General features: G+C 37.0%; 1 protein-coding gene across 5 annotated transcripts in view; it reads right to left on the reverse strand.

Annotated features, from left to right (window-relative positions):
* Positions 1-902: 902 nt before the first annotated feature.
* Positions 903-15467, reverse strand: part of si:zfos-2326c3.2 (misshapen-like kinase 1) — a 59986-nt gene continuing 45421 nt past the window's right edge. For all 5 annotated transcript variants that reach the window (XM_036213815.1, XM_024283291.2, XM_024283292.2 and 2 more), the window contains 9 exons: positions 15239-15341; positions 14731-14886; positions 12961-13104; positions 12752-12886; positions 12562-12662; positions 10484-10633; positions 5443-5602; positions 5083-5222; positions 903-4916 (listed from right to left, as the gene is read on the reverse strand). In XM_036213815.1, coding sequence (XP_036069708.1) covers positions 4833-4916; positions 5083-5222; positions 5443-5602; positions 10484-10633; positions 12562-12662; positions 12752-12886; positions 12961-13104; positions 14731-14886; positions 15239-15341 — 1173 coding nt within the window. In that variant the 3' untranslated portion in view covers positions 903-4832. The remainder of the gene's footprint in view (positions 4917-5082; positions 5223-5442; positions 5603-10483; positions 10634-12561; positions 12663-12751; positions 12887-12960; positions 13105-14730; positions 14887-15238; positions 15342-15467) is intronic.

Below are 15467 nucleotides of genomic sequence, written 5' to 3' on the forward strand. Positions count from 1 at the left end.
ACATTTCTGTTTATGCATTTTCATTTTCAAATAATTTTTTCTAATTGAATTTTGGTACAAATTTACCATTTACCAAATTCAATCATTTTAAATAAATTACAAAATGAGCAGCGTTGAACAAGTAAAAGAAAAAGCAGTTTGGAGAATTGTTTTTTCATTTCATTTAAGAGACGAGTAATGTAGTTACATTTTGAAAATGAAAAAGGATTTCCAATATTGACTTTTATTCAATTTTGAATTATGAGTCACAAACGCTTCCATAACTGGTGAATGCAGAAAATGAAATGTTTTGAACATTTGACGTGAGACCCCATGCTTTTTATTGAGGCATCTGAATTGTCAGTTTATAACTTTATAACAGAGAAAATGGATTAACAAGAATATTTTAAAAATGTAGCAAGAACATTTCTGACTAATAGAATAACTTTATTTCTCTAAAGAAGTCTATGGGATTTTGGCTTCTTGGAACCATTGGGTAGTGGGAGGGGTCACTCAGTTCACTTCTCATATACAGTCAATGCGTGTCATCCAACATATTAAACTCTTGCCATTCAGTTTTTTGTGTCCAACTGTTTATGTCCCTAATAGAAGACATAAGAAAAGGTGCTTTATATGTAAAGTTTAGTTGTTTTTTTCTTGGATTGTGAAAATTTGGGTTTTGTAAGACTATTTATTCATATTGTCCACTAAATATGAATAACATAACATTTTACGTTGTGAAAACCTTTTGGTCCTTCTATAGCCAACAGAGTAAAAATGAACAAACATTTGTTTGTTTCAGCAGGTGAGAAAAGGGGATACTAAAAATTATTTGCAGTTTTTTTCAGTGATTTTTTTGTGTTTAAATACAGGCATTCAAGGTTAAATCTGCCCAATAAGACAATAAAAAAAGACAAAAAACATTTGATTCAACAGATTTATTGTCTTCCTTTCTTCTGCACAAGAAGTCAAACTGAGCGCTTCTCCATAGGGGTAAAGAACATCATAAATCTGACAAAAGATTCAGTGCAAAAGAAGAATCACTATAAAGGTTACAAGTGAAAAAATAAATAATATCATTTACATTTCATGTATTCCATCAAACATTGTACTTTTTTTTCGTTTTGGAACTTAAGTTTAGCAGAGTTAAAATAAATCACCGTAACAAACATGGAACTGGTCAGAACCTCTGCTTTAAAGGAAATGTAACAAACAGCCTAAAAATGAAGGATTAAATATTCTAGATTATTCATGGGATTGTTTCAACTACAAACAACCGCACTGATGTCTTCTTACGTTTCCATAGATTCACATTCCTGCTCCTTCTTCGACTCCAACTCTCTTCACTTCCATCAGACTCTGAACTTCCATCTTTCACAATCACAGAACTTTCCACTTTTTTGAAGCATTTTTCTACCAACAAACTTCGACAATTTAATGACACACGATAAGGAACGATGAGCACAAAGGAAATAAGATGAATCCGTCATGATGGGAAGCAGACGGAGGTGTGGGAGGAAAAGCATCATCCTTCTCTCATTAGCAGCATCGCTGTGGGGAAATGTTTGGTAACAGGCAGACTAGATCAGAAGAAGTTTGTTTCAAACCAAAAAGAGATAAAAACGGTTGTTTTAGGTGGAAATAAGAGCTGATCTGGGAAAAACGAACAGCAAATAGATTCTGCTTAATGCAACTAATACTGCTTACTAAAGATCTGTTTATTAGCAAGAATCATGAATCCATCAGCAATTTAATCAATTAATAAGGAAAGAAATTCTTCTGATTGAAGTTTTTGCATCAATAACATTATAATTCTGTTTAATTATCAAAAAAATAAATAAAAAGATGAAGTTTCTAACAAAAAAAGGAAAAAAAACTTTATATTTTTATTAAAAACTAGTCCTCAAAGTGAACAATTAGTTGAAAAGTTTAGTACAGTTAATACTGCCATTTGTTTATTTAAATTGAATAAAATAAGAGACAAAGGTTTAAATTAGGTTCTGGATCTCGTCCAGTCTGGACTCGGTGCTGGTCAGGTTCTTGCTCAGGAACCCGGCCAAGTAAACAGACGGAAAACTCACAACTCTCAACATAAACATTTGCTACTTTTATTTGGTTAAATCATAATTAAAAATGTTCAATTTAGGTTGACTTCAATAAACTAAAGCTGACAAAATATTAAGGGAAAAAATATTCTTTTGCAAATGTGGCTGTATTGTGTTCTTCTATGTTTCGGCAAAAAACACGATGTGCATTTGCAACCATGCATTGCATTTAAACAATTTGTCATTTGAAAAAAAAAAGTGTTTAAATGAATTTCTTATAAATGAAACAAGTTTATATAATCAGATTAATTAATAATCTTCAGAAAATGTTCAAATTAATTAGGTTTTCACTTCAGAAAATGGGTCCTATTTTGCCGTATTGAAATAAAAAAAATAAAAAAGGAAAGTAGCGAGTGTGCCTTTGAATTGTGTAAATATCCAGGACACTAAATAGTCCTACACTTTTAGGGGTTAGGGAGGGAATGCGAACGTAGCTATAGTTATTATAGAGCGCTTAAGTTATTCTTTTTTTTTTTTTCTTTCAGTCAAAGAAGCTCAGAAAGAGCTGCTTAGTTAATGCTAAAGTTGATTATATATAAAGATTAATTCATTTTATCCAAAATGAAAAAAGTGCAATTTTTTTAGCTTCAGCTTAACATTTTTTTGGTTGCTGAGTCAGCAGTTTTTCCAGCTAACATTCTGAATTGACACATTTGTAATTAAGTGTTATATGCATTTATTGTTTTTTTTTTACATAAAACATTGTAGTGAAATTTGAACTAAATTCTAGCAACATTTTTAGGGGAGGATTAATAAATCTTTCAGTTTATGAGTCATATGAAAAAAACATTTTAGCATCGTACTTTCAAAAGCTGATAACCCAGAATTCTCCTTAACCCATCAGATTCTGCAAACTAGCGTGTGAGCTTTGAACATTAGCTAAGGTTCTGTTGAATTTCTGTTCACCAATAACTCAGTAAATTTATGTTTTGTGATCTTTAAGGATAAATGCGATTCATCCCACACCAGTAAACAAAAACAACAACAAAAAACCGCTGGCTAACAATGTAGCAATAAGTAATTCTTTTTCTACTTTAGAAAACTGTAACAGAGCCAGCTGCAAAATGTCTCACAAGTCAGTAAAAAACAGTGAAAATAAAACATTTGGTTCAAATCTCCACAAAAACTCTGATGTGAACAGAAGAACAGAAGATCATGCAAAGCAGACGAAGCAGTAGTAATGACAGAAAAAAATAAACAAATAAACAAACACATCATTAAGATTGGCATCTAATTGTTAATTTGACTGATTAATTTTTGTTTGACCTGTAATATATTAAAATAAATGTATGTTTACTCTTGGATAAAGTTAATTCTGCAGTCAATTTATTTATTTTTTTGTACTTAATTCACTATAAAAAAGTCATCTTTGGTTAAGAGAAAATTCTAAAAACATTAAAAATGATTCAATTGGATTTTTTTTACTATTTTTTTTGTAAATCCTGACCAAACACGCCAAATGAGCTCTTCAATCCTGACATCAGAATGGCTTTAAAAGTTTCAGAATTGAAGTTGAAAATAAAAACATAAAAACGTACATGAAAGCATTTGTGCAAAATCTTTGATTCTACAAACGGATCTCAGGCAGGAGTCACATGTCATCGTGAAGACTTCCTGTCATTCACCAACATTCACACTCACATATGAACTCTGTTCTGGAATTATTTCACATTTACATTCTGTACAGATCCATAAAAAATGGCTTGTCCTTTCAAAATAAAAGCAGACCAGTGCATCTTAGACAAATATATACATTTGAAACTGTACAAAACTGATGGAAAATATGGTTTCTGTGGAGCGGTGCCTCCCTTAGACCTTTCTGTTGAGCCTATTCTGGACTTCTAGAACAAAGTTAAAACAAATTTTGGTCCTAAAATCCGAGATTAATAATAAATTTAAGACAATGCAGCACAGACTGGATTTTTATGCAAAGCAGGGACGGATGATGAAGATTTACTGTCCACAAGAGCCAAAAAAAACCCTCACCAGCCTGAAATGAGATTATTTGGGATCACCATAACATCATGATGAAGCTGTTTGTCTTATAGACACAAACAAGATGATAACTGTCTCCTGATGAATATCTGTGATGGACTGCAGAGCGGACGATGCGACGGCTGGAATTGGCTCCAGACGCCCACGCCGGCCTGACATGGATGGATGGATGTGGAAGCCGACATTGATCTTTCATTAAGGTTCACTCTTCAGAAGAATCTGCTTCTAGATCTTTACCTACAGGCGGCAGCGCAGAGTTTTTATTGGTCTAAAATAAAAACCATGAAATAAAGGAGCAGCTAAAGGATGTAAACGCTAAAGTATATCATTCAGTAATTCAAATCTAGACCTATGGAATTGGGAGATGAAAAAAAAAGAATTGAACATGTGATTTAACAGACTTTTCTCCTAAAGCCATCATGGCAGCAGCAGACCTCTACAGACTTCCTGTTAACCCACATTACTTCCTGTACCTTAAAACGTCTGGATGGAGCGTAGAACTGATGATTTCCCCTTCTAAAAACACTTCAAACATAAAAAAAGCTTGAAAAAGGCGTGATAATCAAAGACGGAGGGATGCCCAACTCATGTACGACATGAAATCCTGATAGGAAATGGACAGTTTGATCCTTCAGTGATGTCCAGCGTTTGGGAAGATCAGCGAGAGTCCAAGAAGGCAACGTCAGGCGAGTCCAAGCTAAATAAAAAAAGGACAGACCAAAGCAGTCCATCCCAGAGTCAGCGCTCCAGATGTTACCAGCTGAAGAGCGAGTTCTGTCCGAGCGTCATGAAGTAAATCTGACTGCTGCCCCCCGACTGCACGGAGGCAAAGAACACCTGCAACAAGGAGGACAGTTCAGAAGATACCTCCACTTCCTGCTCATCTTTTCTACAAACAGATACGTATTAATAGGTGTTGTGCTGTCAGTGAAACATTTTAAATCACAGATGTCACAGATGATCTCCTTTTTGTGTCTAAGCTCCAGTTCTGAGCGGATCTTACCTTATCGTTCCTCTCACACAAGAACTTGAGCTTCTGGGCTTTCTTGTGCATGAAGACACCCTCCAGGTTCCCGGTGTTGGCCGATCTCAGCTCGATGGCCTTCTCGCCCCATCCCATCACCTGATTGGACTGAAGGTAGGCTGGAGGGACGGACACAGAGGTGCACAGCAGTTAAAAGTCTGTCAATCTTTAACAGCAGATAAACAATACACAGCTGAATGAAATAAACAGAACTTTTCTTGAGGAGAACACAGAACATTTTGAGTTGAAGCGGATGGAAATGCATCATATCCTCCACAAACGAGGAACTGAAGCTCCAGAAATGTAAAATAAATAACGTGATGCTGGAGGTCCAGTTACCAACAGAGGCGGGCATCTCTCCCCACTGCAGCACCGTATCCTTGGTGATGCGGCCGTACGTGTCGATGTAGACGCCCTCGTCTTCGTAGCAGACCAGAACCTCAGTTCCAGCTTTGTTCGGCAGAATGATGATGGCATGAGGATGAATCAAACCCTGGATCTGTCGAGCAGAGGCGCACAGAAGAATTTAGTCTCAACTAAACCTTAAAGTTTATCCAGCAAAAATTGAAATAATTGTACACGCAAACCACTGATGTCATCTGAAGCTCAGATTTACTTTTTTTCTAAACTAAACTCATTATCTTCACACTTCTTTAATTTGTTAAGAATTAAAGTCCCACTCCGATCATCTTTGATCTATTTTAAAAGCATTCTCAGTGTTTTTTATGATGATGATGTTGTTTTAAGGCAAAATTAAAACATTTGTGTAAATTTTCTAGGACAAAGTTTCTGTGGAGAGTGGCCGGAATTTATTTGAAATTCACCTCACTGTTGAGAGCTCTCTGTTTCCACTCTCCCACTAGCTTACAACCCCTAACGCCCCCAACCTAACATTATTAAGCCAAAAAAAGGGCGAGCAATAATGGACAATTTTGATCCAGATTCCAGCTCGGACTAAGCAAAAAAAAGTCGTACACGGATCTATTTGTCTACATCTGAAAGGGGCGGAGCTTGTGGCCGGTAGGGGTGTGCCAAAATATTGATATTGCGATATATCGCGATATTTTGTCCTGCGATTGATTCTCGATGGGTTCTCACCGTATCCATCTTTGATTTATGTTTGAAGAGGCTGTAAAACGTTCTATTAGTCATGCTTTGATGGGACGCTCTTTTGGGGTAGATAGGAGGCTCGAGTTACAAGACTAGCTGTCAGGAGCACCAATGTGTCTGGAAGAACTTGAATTATTACATTTTTGTTCTGTTGTTTACAACATTTTTGCACTAAGTAGTGGCACTGCTAAAAAAAGACAACCCTATTAATTATTATTTTTATAATATAAATGATTCATTTTAAAATGGCAGAAAATTCGATTTTTTTCTTTAAAGAAAAATGATTACTGCCAAAACACTAAATCATTTTAGCTTCAATTCACGAATCCACAATTTAATTTAAGATATGACTTGATACAGTCAAATCCAATACAAACATACAAATAGATTAGCTACAATCTAATATACAAATTGAATAGTTTTCATAGGTATAAACCAAACAAATTTGCTTTTCTTTAATCAAATAAATTAGAATATCATCCATCAAATACTAAACCAAAAAGTTTATTTTAAATTGAAAATCAAAAGTTCAAGAAAAAGATCTCTGAGCAGAAATGAAACAGATTTTTCTGAACGCAGCTCTGCAGACAGACTGAACACCGTCCAACACTTGGAGTAAAAGCCGTCAAACATGAAGGTTTCTGCTGCTTTTCTGAGCAAACGCTGAAAAGTGTCGTACTTTACCAGAGACTGAGCGACCACGATCCTGAGCACCAGAACGGGCATCCACAAACGCAACGCAATCTTAATCCTCTGCCGCGGAATCAGCATCGTTTCACACTCCAGCCGACAATCACAACTGTGTGTGCGTCCTTAAGTGTGAATTATGCGCAACCCATCAAGTGTTGCAGAAGTAATTAAAAAGAAAAAAAGTATTGTTTTTGTTGTGCAGCATGTGTGTGTATCAAAGTGTGTAAAGTGAGCGTGGAGTGGCAGAGAAGCTCTGGAGCGCTGCAGGAAGTGGAGGTGAAGACGGGGAAGGAGAGGCGGAGGAAGAGCGTAAGGCACGGGTGTAGCTGACAGCTGTGTGTGAGCTCACCTAATATACCATAGAAGAAGAAAAAAACAGAAGCTGGAGCAGGTCAACACACAGTTAATGATAGCAGGAGAAGGAGGACAGGACGGGGTATTTTTAGAGCACTTCCTCCCTTCCCCTCAGCGCTCGACTTTGACAGAAAGTAGAGCACTAAGAGGAGCTGCTGCTGGCTGGGGGGGGGGGGTCTGCCTCACAACGCAGAAAAGATGAACGTTAAACTGATGCAGATGAAGACAAAGACGACAGACTCAACATCTGGCTCTCCCTGTAAACACATTTCCCAGGATGCACCAGCCTGCCAATGCGGCTGTGACTCACCGGAGTCCACAGCGTGCCCACGTTCAGCAGGAGGAACGTCTCTGGTGTTCATCCGTGGGCGGTTAGCTCTCAGTTTTCCCTCATTTGTAACATAATTAGGAATCCTCCACTTTTTGGAAAAAAGTTCTGCAGAAAGAACACGACCGGAAAACCAAACGGTGCTGCATAAACGCCCACAGAGCAGCTTTCTTCTGCACTGTCATGTGTTTGAATACATTTATGTTGTTTATATCTCTTAAACCTGAAGCATCTTCATGTGAATTATGTAGATCTGCAAAAACAGCAAATAACCAACAAATAAATCCTGACATGAATCCCAGGAAATGTAGGATTAAACAATATTCCGTTCTGAAAGTTTTGTTTCTACAACATCAAATGAGGCAGAAATGAAGCTGAATATCATCAATAAAACCATCATGACTCAGTTTCACTGGAAGGTTCTCAGAAGCTCTAATTCTCAGCTTCAGTCGATTTCCTTCCCTGGCATCAACCAGAACCAGAATTTTTCTGTACACATAAAACCAGATCAGCAGGATCAGATCTGGTCTGAGTCCGTTTGTCACTTCATGCAGGTTAACATCTGGACTTTGTTTTCCCTTTTTTTTTTGTAAAAAAAACACATAACATCTGGATTTTTGAGAAAAGTGGATGTGTTTTACAATCGAACTGCTTTAATTTAGTTGCAATTCCCTTTTAATGACAACAAAATGATTCTGGTAAAACCTTTGATCTTTTTTAGACATTTATGGTACTTCTGGTGTCTGGTAAAGGATCCAGATAAAAACTGTTCCCTGTAGACCCAACAGAATCACTCAGCTGAATCCAAGGTAACTCAATTAAAGAGTCGATCCAATGAAAATGGAATAAATAAAATGTTCTTGTGGCATTTTTCTAATGGTGGAGGACATATATAGGGGAAATTAAAATTAAAATAGCAATTTTGCATGTTTCATTATTCAAATTAGGAGAAGACAAAAAAAAATGCTGTTTAAAAAAGATTATATTTGTGACGTTTAAAATTCCCTTGCAGACAAATCAATCCACTTACGTCTTCATTTTCCTCATCTGAGCTGGAATTTGGCACTGAACTGTACGGTTAGATGGCTTTTTGTTGAATTTTTGTTGTATTGGTGATTTTATATTAAGTTGTGAGGGGCTGTATGCTAGCGGGAGAGCATGTAAACAGAGAGCTCTCAGTAAAATGCAGGGAGAGGAGGGTGGAGTAGTTTCAAGCTAACGTCATAGAGACAAATTTCTAATGAACTTCTGCTGCTCTACAGAAATTATGTACTGTAGTAGAAAACAACACATTTTTGATTTAGGCAATCCATCATAATTAAAAGACCACTGGAAACGCTTTGAAAATAGTTCAAAAGATGATCAGAGTGGGTCTTTAAATAAAAGGTTCATTTTAAATTCAAATAGTTTTGCATCACCTCGTTATTCTCCACAGATTTAAGCAGAAACGGAGCGTGTCTGAGGAGAAAAGTGAGTCATAAACTCTGCAGCCCACAGACGGAGCAGGAGGGATGAAAAATGCAGCAAAAGAAGAAAATAAAGCAAAGAAAAAAAAAACACACGGCTGAGAGACGGAGTGGGAGGACAATTTAAATAAAAACAAAAAAAAAATTAAAAACAGCCAAAAGTCTCTCTGTTTTTTGGAGATGAACAGCGGAAATGGAGCGGCATCCCTGACATCTGTGGACACAGAGTGGGAGGAGCAGAACATTTCTGTGGGCGAGGCGAAGACGGATGCAGACAAAACCTCTGAATCACGAGCAGAAAGTCCAAAAAGTGTTTCTTTAAAAACAAATCTGGACTTTAAGATGCTAAACTAAAGATTTTTCTTCCCTCATTGTCTGAATGCTGCAGAGTATTTTAGCTGTTTTTGTCCCACTTTATTCACCAGTTTTTTCTAAAACACTTTTTTGTAAATGGACTGGACTGCAGGAGGATCCTACTGTATATCACAGGGGTGTCAACCTCAATCATACAAGAGGCCAAAATCCAGAACACACCTTAGGTCGCGGGCTGAACAGGATAAACATTTTTGAACACTCTAAAACTGCTTTTTTAAAACTTTAAAGTCGTAACTTTTTAAAAATAATTATGAACTACATATAGAGCATTACCTGCAATAACGCTAGTGTGAATGCTGTAAGCCAAATTTGGCCGCTGAAAATGCTAGTGCTGATAGCTGAAAAAACCCTAAATTATTCAAAACAGCTAGCCTGTAAATATTAGCCAAACTTTAAAACAGCCTAAAAAATAAATAGAAAAGCCTAAATTAGCCAAAAACAGCTAGCATGTAGCTGAAATATTAGTTAAACTCCAAAATAGCCTAAAAAAATCATAGTAAATACCAGAATAGTCCAAAAAGCTAGCAGAATATCATTTTTTTCTACTTTAAAACCATAACTTTTCAACATAATTATGAGTAATAAAAAAGCAAGAATATTATTCCAGAATAAATCAACTTAAATCTTACATAACTTTTAATATTTTACTCTCCATAAAAATGTATTTTGTCAAAATTATACAAGTTAGAAATAAGCGCAAGATAAAATTGGGCCATTAATGACAATAAAATAAAATGATCTGGAGGGCCCGATCTGGCCCCGGGGCCTTAACTTTGACAGATGTGCTCTATCAGGTGTCTTAATGTTTAAAAAGGTGAGAATACAGAAAATAAAAAGACTGTATTTTCTTTATAGATATGGTTAGGAATGAGTGGATCTGCTGCACACTAGAGCATATTATGACACAATGACTCCTAAAACTGCAGTCTCTCCAGGTTGAGCCTCTTAGGCAGCAGGAGGGTGCTACAGGTGGAACTCAGCAGCAGGAGGCGCTGTTGTCCTCACATGCGACAGTGTTGTTGTGGAAGAAGGTTTGAACAGACAGAGCGGCGCTTACATGAGTCGGCAGGTAGAGATCATACGGCGTTCCTGAGTCGACGTCGATGGCGTGGAAACCCGACGAAGAGCCGTAGATGACCTTGAGCCTTTGTCCCTCCTCCACGGTCAGGTCGACGGACAGCGGCCTTTGAGGCAGCGACCTGAAGGACTGAAGGGAGTTTGGGGGGTTAAACATTGTCGAACATTTGAAACAGATCAGGAAACAACTGATGGTTTAACTTAGATCTGTGATGACTGACAGAGCAGTTGCGTAAGCACCGACAGCTCGGGGTGGTCACGCTATCACTTGCATGCAAAGTATTTTCAGGCTCTTGAACTACACGGCGCAGAAGATAAACTAGCTCAGGCCTCAGAGGACAAAAATAAATGGGACACGGCTCCGCTGAGGACCTGAGAATCAGACTGGTGGCCTGGAAGTGTCGTCTCTACCGAAATGACCCTGTTAGATTTATTAGGTAAATGCTCATCGCTGTTTACCTTTCATATGTAAAGACCTACTAAAAAGAGATTTTTGTTAGGAGTAAACTGACTGTTTAGACAGCAGATGATTCTGAGATCATCAGAGCAGCTCAGGGAATTCTGTATGTTTCCATTAAGACTTTTTATTAAATCTTTGTTGCTTTAAACTCATCAGCTTCTTGCTACCAACAGTAACCACAAATAGATTACGTAAAATAGAGGATCAGGTAAAATAATAACAAAAAACATTAAATGTAAAAAGTTTTTCACCTTTTTGAAAACAAAAATGTCAAAATTCTTAAAAAAATGCTAAAGTAAAAAAAAAAGTAAAACAAAAGTTCCATTTGACAGAGCATCATGTTTAATATAATAAATAGTGTATACTAAGCTAAAACTTTCTCTTGGTTATGGTAACTCTTCAACAGTTGATGCAATCAACGTAACTCTAGCTTATTCTGAAGAAACAGCCTCAAGCTGCTGAAGGGCAGATGTAATCAACGTGAATCAGCTGATTCTGGCGTGACAAAAACGACTTTCTTCATACAGACTCTGCACCAATATATAACGCTTAGAACGTAAAATGTTGAAGAACTTTGGGGATAGGAAACTGCGGAGAGAATTTTCAGGTTTTGTTGTTAAATAATCAAAAACAAGAATGATTTTTTATGCTTTTTATGTTACTGCTGAATTTAATCAGAAGGTTGACAAAAAATAAAATAAAATGACAAACAACATTTCTTTCTATCAAAATCTTTGTGGGTTTTTTTTTAATCAGTTTTGTTGATTCCGATTCTGAAGGTAGAAATGATGGTGATTTAATACAAATATTATTATTATTATTTTCAGACATCCAGTAAAAAACAGACACAGAAACAAACATTATATTAAAAAGTAAGAATCGTGGATCGATTCATGAATCACTGAACTTCATTTGTGAATCGAATCGATCGCCATCTTAGCAACGATCCACAGCCCTAATTATTTCAATTTAAAAGCAAATGTGATTTTTAATTGTTGCAGTTCCCAATATGGCCACTGGAGGCAAAAAAGAGCAATTTTCTTCTAATATCCCTTTTTAAAAGTAAAACTACCAAGAATAGAAACATTTCTGCAGTTTGATATTAAAATTATTTACATTTTTATTGCTTCATAGTCTTGCTTTGTTTATATTAATCATCCATTTTGATTTTATTAGAGCTCAAATGAGTCATGAGGGTTTCTTTCTATTGGCAGGTGGGCAAACTCAACCAAAGTCCTACAATACTCCGTAAACTACAGTTAATATTTCTGTGTCTACTTCACTTCATTTCCTGAGAATCCCATGAGCGAAGTTGGAAAAAATCTAATTTCTTGATTGTTATTCTTCTTTATGTTGGTCTTTAGTTTATTTTGTTTTTCTATTTCCAGTTAGCTTAGAAGATATTTTTAAGGCTTAAATTATTCATCAATTATATACAACTGTAGAACTTTTTTTTTATTCACAAGGAGAACTTTTAAGCATTAGGCTGATTAGGAGGAATACTCTGTCTGATTAAAATAAACTATTAGAATAAATGTACTCAGTCTTCTTTGACAAGTTTCATCTTCAGCAGACATTAAATATAAAACGTCACCAACCTTGAAGGCCATGAATTTGTGGTAGGGCTTTGGTGCCCAGGCGTACACTTCCACTGCATTCTTCAGAGCAACCACCAGGAACTTGATCTTCTCGTAACGCACTGAAAAAGAGCGAATGCTCCGTCACACCGAAGCACAACAAACACGGAGATACAAGCTGTCATCGTGCTTTTGAGCAAGGCACACTTACCGACTTTATAGTGCACACAGCCCTCCAAGTCCCCGACCGAGGTCCAGCCCTGCCTCTTCTCCACCTCCGGGTCATTGTGGAGGATCTTGTTCCTCAGCCAGGACAGATAGTACAGACGCAGTTTGTTCTTTTTCCCTACGAAGACGGAACAGAAAGATGAAAACTTGAAGCTGGAGTGCAGATTCAGGATTGTTTAGTGGGACATCCACCTGATATGGTAATCAGGACATTGAGGCCTTCGAGCACGTCCATCTGCTGAAACCTCCGTCTGCTGATGAGAGAGTAGACCTTCCCCTGACCGCTTCGATCCAGCAGCCACAGCCCGTTTTCAGTCCCCACCAGGAGATTTACTCCTGCAGGAAAAAAATACACACATCACCATGTAAAACAAAAGTTATGTAAAACATAAAAGAGAGTCCCACACCATTTCAGTTATTAAAGCTAATTGATTAATAGAAACTGTATTTGACAATAATTATATTTATTTAATTCAATGTGTCATCTGTGTCTGCATGTTTAACTGTAACTATGTCTATTTGTGATTAATAGAATACGAAGAGGATAGCATTACCTTATTTTCTAATCAAATTATGAAATATCTTAAACAGGTTTGATATATCTGCATTTTTATCTGTATTGCCTCTTTCCCTTGTCTTTATTGCTTAAATTGCTAAAAATAAACTAATTAATCAATCAATCAATCAATCAACTCCCTCTGATCTTCAGTTTCTGTTACCAGCAGAGCCTCTAGTTCAAAAACAAACTGTGGATTAAGTTTCTTTAAAAAAAAAAGTCTGATGACGATGCACCAAAACAGTGAACTACAACCTTTTTTAGGCCATGAACTGGTTTAATGTCAGACAATATTTTTACAAACCGGTGTGAACGAGGCTAAAGTGGGTTTCCTTTAACTTTTGAGGGTAAAGTTTATCTTCCTCCTCTGTAAAATATCTGTTTAAACATGATTTGTTCACCAGATTTCATATAGGAACCATTAAAATGGGATTTCGATTTTTCCTTCAGCCATAACTGTCAAAGTGGAATCAACATCAGTCTTGTCTGACTTTTAAGGTGCGACAATTTGTTTTCTCTCTGGCTCTCTTCTGCCAAAAGTATTTTTCCAAATACGTTTGTTTTTTTTGCTAACTTGAGGGTTTCAATTTACCGGTCGGCACAGCCGCTTTAAGAAATGTGACAGAAAATCTATTAGTTTTTCAAAATAAAACTTCCTTTAGGTTATAAATTAAACCTTTGCTGTGTTTTTTCTCTGCAGCCAACTGTCCAACTGTAGTGGTCCACGGCCCCGAGGTTGAGGATCATTGATTTAAAATATAAAACATTTTCAGCTGCTTTAACACTGGGATGGTGGACGCTGCTCAAAGGGTGTAGAGTGTAAATCATTTTGTCCGGTTTGCTTTCACACTAAAGTGAAACAGACTAATTAGAGTCAAAACAAAATCATGTAGTTTCAGTGGCTGCTCACTTGGGGGCGGTATTGCCCGACTTATAAAATGAAACAGAAACGTCCCACTCGTCCTCTGAAGTTTCACAAAGTGATGAGTCCCTGTTCTTCCTCTCTAAGCCATGTTCACCTCGTAGATGTGATTTTTCCAACTTCCTGATTTTTCAGTTTCATCTGTGAAGTTTTTTTCATCCTCAATTTTCCTCTGATCTGCACCTAGTTTTATTATTCAGGTGAGCTTTTTTTTTCCCCTAAAATGGGACGGCTAAACACAGAGAAACATGCTGCTTTCTTTCATTCTAAGTTTGTCTTATTTTGACGCTCCTGCACATATCTATAAATCCTCATGCCTGATGTGTTTTAACTGTTTAAAACTAATGTGGACACTTGAACGCTCACAAGAACAGCTGAAAAACGCTTCTGAAGAAATCACAGCTTTCCACCTGGAATTTTCTTAAAAAGGAAAATGGCAAAAATAAAAAAAGATGTTTTAAACAGTAACAAAAAAAATAAATACCCCACAATCCAGCGCAGAGAACCTCAGCATTGAATTTCTTCTTGTATTTGCGGATCTCTGGGGTGTCGCTTTGCGGGCGAATGTTGGTGGGGTTCACGTTCACCACAGAGCCTTTCCTGTGGTTTTCTCTCCTGATCGGCTCAGTCTTAAGAGCAGCTGACAGGAAAAACAAAATACAGAAACTCTTCCTAAAAAGAAGCATCCTTAGACAAACGTTGCACTGTTCCTTAAGTACACTTAATACACTGTGGAGGTTGAGTGGAATCTGCCTAGCAACAGTCAAAATCACATAAAATAACCTACAGGTGGCTGAAAATGTGAGATTTGATGTTAAAACATGATCACATTTATAACAGCTCATCAATGAAACAGTCAGTCAGGAGGAAACATCTCACAGACAGAAATGTCTCGTCCTGAAATAGCAGGCCTGACGGGGAAGCAGATTTTCCGACCGCAGCGTTCCAGCTGATCATCCTGAACACACTGTGAATGTGCGCAAACGACTCACTCGGACTGTGAGGAGGAGATGATGTGGGGATCAATCGGGGGTCGATGAAGGACAGGAAGGAGGAAGAGGAAGATGTGCTTTTTCCAGATGGACTGCTCACATCCTGATAAGAAGAGCAAACAAACACAGTGATTTTGCAGCCTTTAACTGATTTCCTCTGGATAAAAACTAGTTTGTATGACTTCATGAGTCAATAGTGCAAAACACATTTATATAAATTATCTATAAG

The sequence above is a fragment of the Oryzias melastigma genome, linkage group LG10 (genome assembly GCF_002922805.2).
Source record: "Oryzias melastigma strain HK-1 linkage group LG10, ASM292280v2, whole genome shotgun sequence".
Classification (NCBI taxonomy): Eukaryota; Metazoa; Chordata; class Actinopteri; order Beloniformes; family Adrianichthyidae; genus Oryzias; species Oryzias melastigma.